The sequence below is a fragment of the Rhinolophus sinicus genome, chromosome 17 (genome assembly GCF_057876585.1).
Source record: "Rhinolophus sinicus isolate RSI-liver-muscle chromosome 17, RSI-T2T, whole genome shotgun sequence".
NCBI classification, from domain to species: Eukaryota; Metazoa; Chordata; class Mammalia; order Chiroptera; family Rhinolophidae; genus Rhinolophus; species Rhinolophus sinicus.
In genome coordinates, this window is record NC_142517.1 from 26,649,834 (window position 1) to 26,659,643 (window position 9,810).

General features: G+C 40.7%; 1 protein-coding gene across 3 annotated transcripts in view; it reads left to right on the forward strand.

Annotated features, from left to right (window-relative positions):
• The window catches only part of KCNAB1 (potassium voltage-gated channel subfamily A regulatory beta subunit 1), a 367,955-nt gene extending 359,496 nt beyond the window's left edge, over positions 1–8,459 (forward strand). For 2 of the 3 annotated variants that reach the window (XM_019731968.3, XM_019731969.3), the window contains exon 14: positions 6,608–8,459. In XM_019731968.3, coding sequence (XP_019587527.1) covers positions 6,608–6,697 — 90 coding nt within the window. In that variant the 3' untranslated portion in view covers positions 6,698–8,459. The remainder of the gene's footprint in view (positions 1–6,607) is intronic. The other variant, XM_019731967.3, reaches the window with a different exon arrangement.
• Positions 8,460–9,810: the final 1,351 nt, after the last annotated feature.

Genomic DNA, 9,810 nt, shown 5'->3' on the forward strand with positions numbered 1-9,810 from the left:
CTTCTGAATAGCCCAGAATATGCTGGGGGATAAATGGCACAGACTTCCTTTGCCACCGTCACCTTTCTGAGGGCTGTGCCTCTGCTTCCAAGAAGCCCTCCGAACCCAGCTCCTCCCGGATTCTGTGGGGGCTCCCCGTCCCTTCAGGGGAATGCTGCTCTTATGATGGCGCCCCCTTTACTCCTTTTCATGTATGCTCTGGGAAAAGATAAAGGCTACGCAGTGATGGTGAGGAAACGGGAACCGTGTACCTAAAAGACCTGGAATTCCATCTGATGATGTCAATTCCACTAAGCTTTATCGAGCACTTATTCTATGCCTGGAACCACGCCAGGCAGAGAGTACGAACACGGGCTCGCTGACAGTGAATCAAGCAACCTGTGGCTTAGTTCATTCAGCAGAGCTTTGAGAACCTGCTGTGACTGGGCACTGGGGATACCACAGGAAACAAGAAAGAGATTGTCCAATGTTCAAGGAGCTTCCGTTCCAATGGGAGAGGCACATAATAAATATATAAAAGAATTTCAAAGCGTGAGAAGGGCTATGAAGAGGATGTGGTAATAGGCTACTTGACAAATGGGTGGGCCCACTTTAAATAGTGTCCCTGCCAGGCCCCTCTCGGTATGTGCATTCTGAAGTCTGGAAGATGAGGCCCCAGCACGTGAAAACCCAGGAAAGAGCTTCCAGACACAGGGAAGGGCCCTGAGGTAGGAAGGAGCGTGGCTTTCTCCAGGAACGGCCAGTCCTGGGCACTGTGGCCAACCTGCGGTACACGAAAGGGACGGCGGATATACTGGAGAGCCAGGCAGGGGACAGACCTTACAGGACACTAGAGGGGTCAGAGTTTTGTTCTACGTGGAACAAATTCTTCGGAGGGTTTTCAGAAGAGGGACATGCTGTTATTTGAATGTTTAAAGATTTCTCTTGGCTGCTGGAAAGAATGAAGAAAGGCAAGGGCAGTTGTCCAGGTGACGGGTGATGGTGGCTTGGACCAGCAAGGATGATGGTCATGGAGGTGAAGTGGATGGATTCTGTCGGTTTTGGAAATAGAGACAGGACTTGCTGATAGCTTGGCAAGAAGAGGGAGGAATGAGGATTCCCGTCATGCTGATACAGAGCGAGCACTGCTATCCCAGGGGCAGTCAACTCGCCTAGATGGTAGAGAGGTCACTCCTGGGCTGTAGTACTCCAGGTAGCTGAGGGTACATTTCAGAGGAAAACTCTGGGTCAGTCATCTTCCCAAAGCATCTCCTTGCCAGTATGACTCTGGCTGGTAGAGAGATGGGGCTTCCACACTCAAAAGGTAAGCTACAAGAGGTGTTATCCAGGCAGGGAGGCTCCCACCATGGGCGCTTCCAGCCTCGTCCCCTTCCTACTCCCACCTCCCACCAGCCCGGCACCTAAGAATCCACCCTAGACAAGCTATGACTGGGCTGCTCAGTGGGTGGAAAATAAGGTGGGGTGGCTGCAGGGTCCCAGCAGTGGTGAGACTGGGTACAGGATAGAAAGCTGCAGTGCCAGCAGTTGTAAGGAAACGAAATTTCTAGTAGGCATGGTAAGGCAGCTGCTCCAAGGGATAAAATGTGCCTAATGTGCATAAACTAGGGTGTATATGTAAATCAGAACCTCAGTTGGGACAGACTGGAGGAGAAACCACAGCTACAGAAAGCCCACCACCATCTACATAGCCCCCCACCCTCCCCACCTAAAAGGTGCAGAGAATTGCCGCTCCCTCTCCACCCCACCAGCCTTACAACCCTTCTGAGGCCCCCATCAGCCGCTCAGAGCAGCCCAGGCTCCTCACATCCAGGGCTCGTCTACCCCAGAATCCTAATCTCCAGCCACCTGGAACCACTCAGATCACCAGAAGTAACAGTGGTCCTCTGCCTGCAGTGGCCACCACCCCAGCCTGCCAAGGTCCGACTCAAGGGACCCAATCCTGGGACTTCCCTAGTACCCCACCAGTCAGACACCCCTCACCCACCAATTATTCCAGTCAGAGTAACACCAACGTTGCAAAACTGGTAGCCCAGGGAGTGTTTGTGTAATGCGCAGATGAAAATGTTTTAAAACAGCTGTCAACATTTTTAAAAATCGGGCAATTTCACATGAAATTCTGGATGTATGGCTTCTCTTTATAATTCAGGCCTTGCAACATTATATATATATTTTTCATGTTTTATTCAAGTACTTTCATGGTTTCATTTTTTTTTTTTAATATTTAAATCTCTATCTGAAATTTATTTTGGTGTAATGAATGAAAATTATTTTTTTTTCCTCACATGGCTAACCCACTGTAGACACAAAACTTCCAACAAATCCAATTTCTAGATATGGGTCTCATCGTTGCAGTCTCACTTTAAATAACACATTGGTTTACATCCTCTGAGACTCCAGAACTGGTGAGAAATGAAACTCTTCCTTTAGCTTCAGATAAGAAAACATTAAGCAGAACCAGTTCCCAGGCTGAGTAGCTCTACTGCTCTGCCAACCCTACGGTTTCTGGGGATGGCCCCTGAGCGGAGACAAGGTCACCCTGGCCAGCGTGACTGCAGCAGAGGCAGGGTGAGGCTTAAACCTCAGAACTGGTCATAATTGTATTTCACCACCGTCTCCACACAGGGTCAGACTATTCCTGCAAAAACATCTGCCTTTGTTCCTTGTCTGATGGTGTAATGTGTGCCCTTGACCCCCTTCTCACAATAAACACTAGCTAGCCCCGATGATCTCATCCTTTCCCAGGGCTTCAGTCAGCATGTCCCTGACAATAACTTGCAAATCCTCAACTCATCCTCCTGCTACTAGCAAGCTCCACAGCTGCACTTCCTGCAGCCTAAAGCCATTTCCACCTGGATAGCCCGCGGGCACCTTCACCTCCGCACTTACACTCCAAACTACTTCTGCTGTGGACTCCAATCACAATCATTTATATCAGTATCTTCCTAGACATGCAGGCTTGAAATCACTATCATCCTCCAGAATGTCTCTCAGAACCACTCTCATTTTCTACTCCACTGCACCTGTCTTACTTACGGCTTTCAGTGTCTAGCTAGGGCAGCAATGAATGTCTTTTTTTGCCAGAACTTCCCAATTTTATTTTTTTTTATTTCATGTGTACAAAACACTGTAATAGTTAGACATTTATCATTTATACCCCTCAAAGTGATACCCCCTCCCCCAATCTACTACCCCTCTGACATCGCATACAGACATTACACTTCCCCGTCTCTATTAAGTTGTACTCCACTTGTGACAATATATATATATACACATATATATGTATATGTATATATATACATACATATGTATATACATATGTATATATATGTATGTACATACATATATATATATATATTTCCCCAAAAATAAGACCTAGCCGGACCATCAGCTCTAATGCGTCTTATTTTACTATAAGATCAGGTCTTATATTAATTTTTGCTTCAAAAGACGCATTAGAGCTGATGGTCCGGCTAGGTCTTATTTCCGGGAAAACACGGTATATATATATATATAATTATAGTTGAAATTCATTATTATTCAGCTTCAGGTGTACAGTGCAGTAATCAGGCATCTACAGCATCACTGGTCTCCCTAATAAGACAAGAATCCATTGGATACCCTACAAAATCTTTACATTATTGATTATATTCCCCAAATTGACTTTCATATCCCAGTGGCAACCTTGAGGTTATCGATTATGCTTTCTAATCCCCTCACCTTCCCCCTTATCCCCACCCCGTCTATCTAGTAACCCGTTTTTCCTGTCTCTGAGACTGTTGCTGATTAGTTCGTTCATTTATTCTATTCTTTACATTCAACAAGTGAGATCATATGGTATTTGTCTTTCTCTGTCTGACATTTCACTAAGCATAATATTCTCTAGGTCCATCCATATTGCTGCAAATGGTAAGATTTCTTCTTTATGGCTGTGTGATATTCCACTGTTATAAATGTGCCAGTTTCTTAATCCAGTCATCTACCAATGAGCATTTAGGTTGTTTCCATGTCTTGGCTATTGTGAATAGTGCTGCAATAAACATAAGGGTGCATAGATTTTTTTCAAATTAGCATTTTGGAATTCTCTGGATAGATACCCAAGAGTGGAATTGCTGGGTCATAAGGTAGTTCCGTTTTCAATTTTTTTGAGATTGAGATACCTCCGTACTGTTTTCCATAGTGGCTGCACCAATCTGCAATCCCACCAGCAGTGCATGAGGGTTCCCTTTTCTTCACATCCTCGCCAACCCTTGTTGTTTGTTGATTTATTGATGATGGCCATTTTGACCAGAGTGGGGTGGTATCTCATTGTGGTTTTTACTTCCATTTTTCTAATTAGTGAGGTTAAGCATTTTTTCATGTCTGTTTGCCATCTGTATGTCCTCTTTAGAAAAATGTCTCTTTATGTCCTCTGCCCATTTTTCAATTGGGTTATTTTTTTGGCGTTGAATTGAGTTTTTTATAAATTTTGTATATTAACCCCTTATCTATCATTGAAAAATATCTTCTCCCATTCAGTAGGCTCCCTTTTTATTGGTTTCCTTAGCTGTGAAAAAACTTTTGTTTGACATAATCCCATATGTTTTTTATTTCCCTTGCCTGAGGGGATATATCAATAAATATTACTCCAGGTAATGTCTGTAAACTTTCTTCCTATATTTTCTTCTAGGAGTTTTATGGTTTCAGGTCTTACATTTAAGTCTTTAATCCATTTTGAATTTATTCTTGTATATGGTGTAAGGAGGTGGTCCAGCTTCATTTTTTTGGATGTCTGTCCAGGTTTCCCAGCACCATTTATTGAATAGACTGTCTTTACCCCAACAAAATTTTTGTCGTATTTTAAATGACCATATAAGTATGGATTTATTTCTGGGCTCTCTATTCTGTTCCATTGATCTGTGTGTCTGTTTTTATGCCACTACCATGCTGTTCTGATTACTGTAGCCTTGTAGTATAATCTGATATCAGGTATCGTGATACCTCCCACTTTGTTCTTATTTCTCGATTGCCAAGGCTATCAGTGGTCTTTCATGGTTCCATATAAATTTTAGGATTATATGTTCTATTTCTGTGAAAAACGTCCTTGGTAGTTTGATGGGAATTGCGTTGAATCTGTATATTGCCTTAGGCAGTATGGACATTTTAACTATGCTAATTCTTCCTATCCATGAGTATGGTATGTGTTTCCATCTATTTGTATCTTCTTTAATTTCTCTCTTCAGTGTCTTGTAATTTTCCAAGTACAGGTCTTTTACTTCTTTGGTTAAATTTATTCCTAGGTATTTTATAGTCTTTGAAGCAATTGTAAATGGAACTGTTTTCTTAATTTCTTCTTCTGATATTTTATTATTGATATATACAAATGCAACTGATTTCTGAATATTAATTTTGTATCTTGCTACTTTACTAAATTCATTTATCAGTTCTAAGTTTTTTGGTGGAGTCTTCGGGGTTCTCGATATATAGTATCATGTCATCTGCATATAATGACAATTTTACTTCCTCCTTACCATTCTGTATGCCTTTTATTTTTCTTATCTGATTGCTTTGGTTAGAACTTCTAGAACGATGTAGAATAGAAGTGGAGAAAGTGGGCAAACTTGCCTTGTTCCTGATCTTAAGGGGAATGGTCTTAACTTTTCCCCATTGAATATGATGTTAGCTGTGGGTTTATCATGTGGCCTTTATTATGTTGAAATATAGCAATATATTTCTGACATCCCTCTCAGCCTACACCAACTCATCCTTCAAGCTACCACCAAGTGTCTGATGGGTTCTCTCCCAGTTCAGAAGTCCTGAGAGGTTGCCCACTGTCTACAAAATAAAGTCCAACACCAAAAAATGGCATTCAAAGCCTTACACTCTTTCCCCACACTTCTTTCCCGTTCCTACCATTCTACACCTCAGCCACTCACTTCACACTTGTATCACTCCATTGCAGACTTCTGCTTTTTTTCATGCTATTTCCTCTGCCTAAGATGCTGTTAACCCTTGGCCATCCTTCACCGGGGTTCTGACCACCAGTGGTAGCCTCTCATTAGTTTCTGGGCCTGTCCTGTCCACTTACCATAGCCTCTAGCCACACGTGGCTATTGAATGCATGCACACTAGCTCATCCAAATGCAGATGTGCTGTTAAGTGTAAAATGGACACTGGATTTGAAAGACTTAGTATTGTAACAAAATGTAAAGCATCTGAAGAATTTTCTACTGACTACATGTTGAAACATTTTGGATATAATGGATTAAAAACATAATTTCACCTGTTTCTTTTCACTTTCATTCACGTGGCCACTAGAAAATCTAAAATCGTATTGTGTGACTTGCATTATATTTCTAACTGGGCAAAGCTGCTCTGGATAGTCTGTATTTCTATGAGCCTTCATTTATTCAGCCAACCTGTAATCACGAGCACCAACTATGGCCCACGCACTCTTACTGGCACTGGAGATACAGGGGTGAATAAAACAAGATCCCTGACCTCGAGGAGCTTACAGTTTGATGAGCTTATAGTCCAGTGATGGTTTATAAATGTATACCAGTCTAGATTTTCAGCACAAAGAACAAATATCAAGTCCTACTCACATCCTTTGTACTTCTCCTGCTCTCAGGTTCTTCCAAAGATGACATCACACGTGGTAAATGAGATTGATAACATATTGCGCAACAAGCCCTACAGCAAAAAGGACTACAGATCGTAAGGCAATGCATGAGCCACAGGAGCTGCATGGTTAAAAATTGGTCTATACCGGTGCAGAACGGTGTTACTAGCCAGTCTTTTACATCACTTAGCAGCCCGCTGCTCAACCTCTAGTGTCCCTGGATTCTGAGGTGCCTGCTGTTGCTATCACTGTGCACCTGAATTATGAGCACATCTGAAAACTCATAACTAAGAAAATCCATTCTAAGGAAATCCATTATATTTTCTTATCTTGGACTGGAGTCACCTATTCTTGCATTGCTGTGTACACCTCATGCTAATGCAATGGAAGTATATGGGGAGGAAGATATATTACCTTCAGGTATTCAGTAACTTAAAGAAGGCTACACAGATATATTTTTTCAAATGAACAAAATCCACAGATGCAACATGGATTGCATCTGAAAGAGTAGTTATGTTCAGTCAGAAGTCTTGTCTGGAAAAATAAACACAAACAATTTTACACTTTTTTTCTATTTTCACATTCCTGTTAGCAAGAGTTGTTTCACTTGTCATTCAACAAAACTAAAATTCCTAGGTATTTGCTTTCATAACCTTTTAAATATTCACTGTTGTTTGGCCCCAAGAATGACCCTGAATAGCAATTTACCCAAGATGTCTATTAGGATTCAAATAATGCTACGTCCATTTACACGTAGAGGTGGTAAAAGGATGAACACCTCCATCTTTAACTAGAGACACTATGGTTAATTCATGAAAGGGAAGATTGTACTGCTATGGAAGCTTAGCTTTGGATAAAATGTACTGCATCTGCAATGAAGTGTTCGTTTTTGACTACATGTTATGAAAACCTGCTTTATACTTCGACTGCTTGTAGGCACAGCTTCTGCAAGTTTAAATATTTGAGCTTTAAAAATATACACATGCTCAGTTCTTATAAGTAAACCTGTAAAATACCCAGAAAGGCAAATGTTTGCTGTTTAATTAGCACTGGGATTTTACAACATCATGCTTGGTGTTTTGAGGAGTTATTACACGAGAGTAAATCATGGGCTTCATGAAAAATGTCACTACTCGGCATACGCTGGGTGAATTAACTTGCCCAATGAAAAGCAAACGTTAAAGAACTTCCTGACTCTATAGTCACATTATGTGCGTTAAATTATATGCATGAAAGCTCACTGCATGGATTAAAGGGGACTAGCTCTAGTGCACTCCGAAGCTGAGACCTATCTAGCCCTGCCATACTATTGGCTACTTACCCTCATTAATATTCCATTTGAGAAAAATTGTTAGAATATACTGTGTACCTGTAAGGGAGAAAACATGTTTTTTCTTTTTGGGGGTGTGTATTGGGGGCACAGGTCCTATAACTATTTGGATATCTGAGCATGTACAAAATTCTAATTTAATTTTCTGGCCAGCAGGTCCCTCATATAGAAATCACTTTGAGATTAACAGAAGAAATACACTGTCAGCTTTAAATGCTATTTCCTGCCATCATTTCCAGATATGTATTTCATGGTTAAGTTCTAAATCTGAAAATGTTAGTGTGAAATACCAACAAATTTTCTTTTTGATTACTACTACTTGTATTCAATTAGGGAAATAATTTGGGTTTTTTACCCCAAAGTATCAGACTGATGATGAAAATGGATCATTTTGCAGTTGTTCATTGTATATTCAATCAATCCAGTGAATTACTGTATGTATAAATAAGCTGAAGTTGTCTAATGGAACTGCAATTTAACTTATTAATTTGCTTAGAGTAATAAAAGCATTTTGTGCATTTAATCTCACAATTAGTTTTTATCTGATCTTTCACTATAAGGTAAAAAATGTATGTATATATATATATATATATATATATATATATAGATATAGATATAGATATATATATATCCATCGCTACAAAACAAGCAGTGTGACTCATTTAAATAAAAATGATGTTGGCAGGTAAGCTGCACTGAGTGATATCTAACAGAAACAGCAGTGATCAAGATTTAAATGGCAACCCAAACTTTTATTAATGCCATAAATGATTAGCTCCTAAAGATATCATCTCTCATTGAGTTTTAGAAATACTCTGCACTAAGGTTACAACTCCTCAAACTCATTTAAAAGAGCCTGAAAATTACAACCAAATACAAACAGTATTACTTAGCAGTAGAAACAGCTAGTTTTTTAATAAATAAATCATCTGCCACGGTAAATATACTAGATAAGAAATTCACAGTTATATCCTTAAGAAAAATGTCCATGCACTCATTTTATTTTTTGGAAAGAATTCTTTGGGAGAGAACAGACCATTCCTGAGACTAACCTGGGTAGCAGCCATCCACATACTGAAATCTCGGCCAGGGGACATGAGAATGAGAAACTTTGTGCCTGGCTTCCCACTTTAAGAACTGTCCCTTCATCTCCATTAACACTGTGCCAAGGGTCACCAGATAAGCTAGCAGAGCTTCAAGGGACCTTAGCTGTCATTAAGACCATTCCTCCTTGGCCAGTGAGGAAACCAGGCCTGGAGAGAAAAGAACTTCCCAAACTCACACTGCTAGTACACGGCAGAACCAGGCCTAGAACCCAAGTATTTCATATTTTATTCAGTGCTCTTGTAAGTACAACTTTCCTTTTTAGCTTTAAAGTTTTATGTAAAAGTCAACTGTGTGTATGAATTTTTAAGTTAAAAAAGGCTTGGGTATGAATCCACATTCAGAATCAGCTGAGAGGGAAAAGGTCAAAGAGATGCAATCAAAACTCATGAAGGCCAATGAGAAGTCAGTCTCGAAATGCCTGCATGAAAATCTAAACCAACCACTTAAAAACCCCTCCTAGTCTTCAATTAATTCCCCAGGTGGGAGATAAGCCCTTCAGCCCAAACACACGTACCTGTAGACTGGGTCTCTGTATATGTACATGCCTAGGTATAGGCTTCCTGTGTGTCTCCAGAAACAGCAGTAACGGGCACACATACTGGAAGCACACAAACAGGGAGGGCAGGCACAGCAGGCACAGCAGGCACAGCAGGCACAGCAGGCAGAGACCTAACATTACGCTGCTCTGTAATGTAACTGCACTATGCCAGTCAATGCCATACAAATATTTGATCAGTAACTACAAAAACACATTTACAGGTGTGGGAAATTAAAA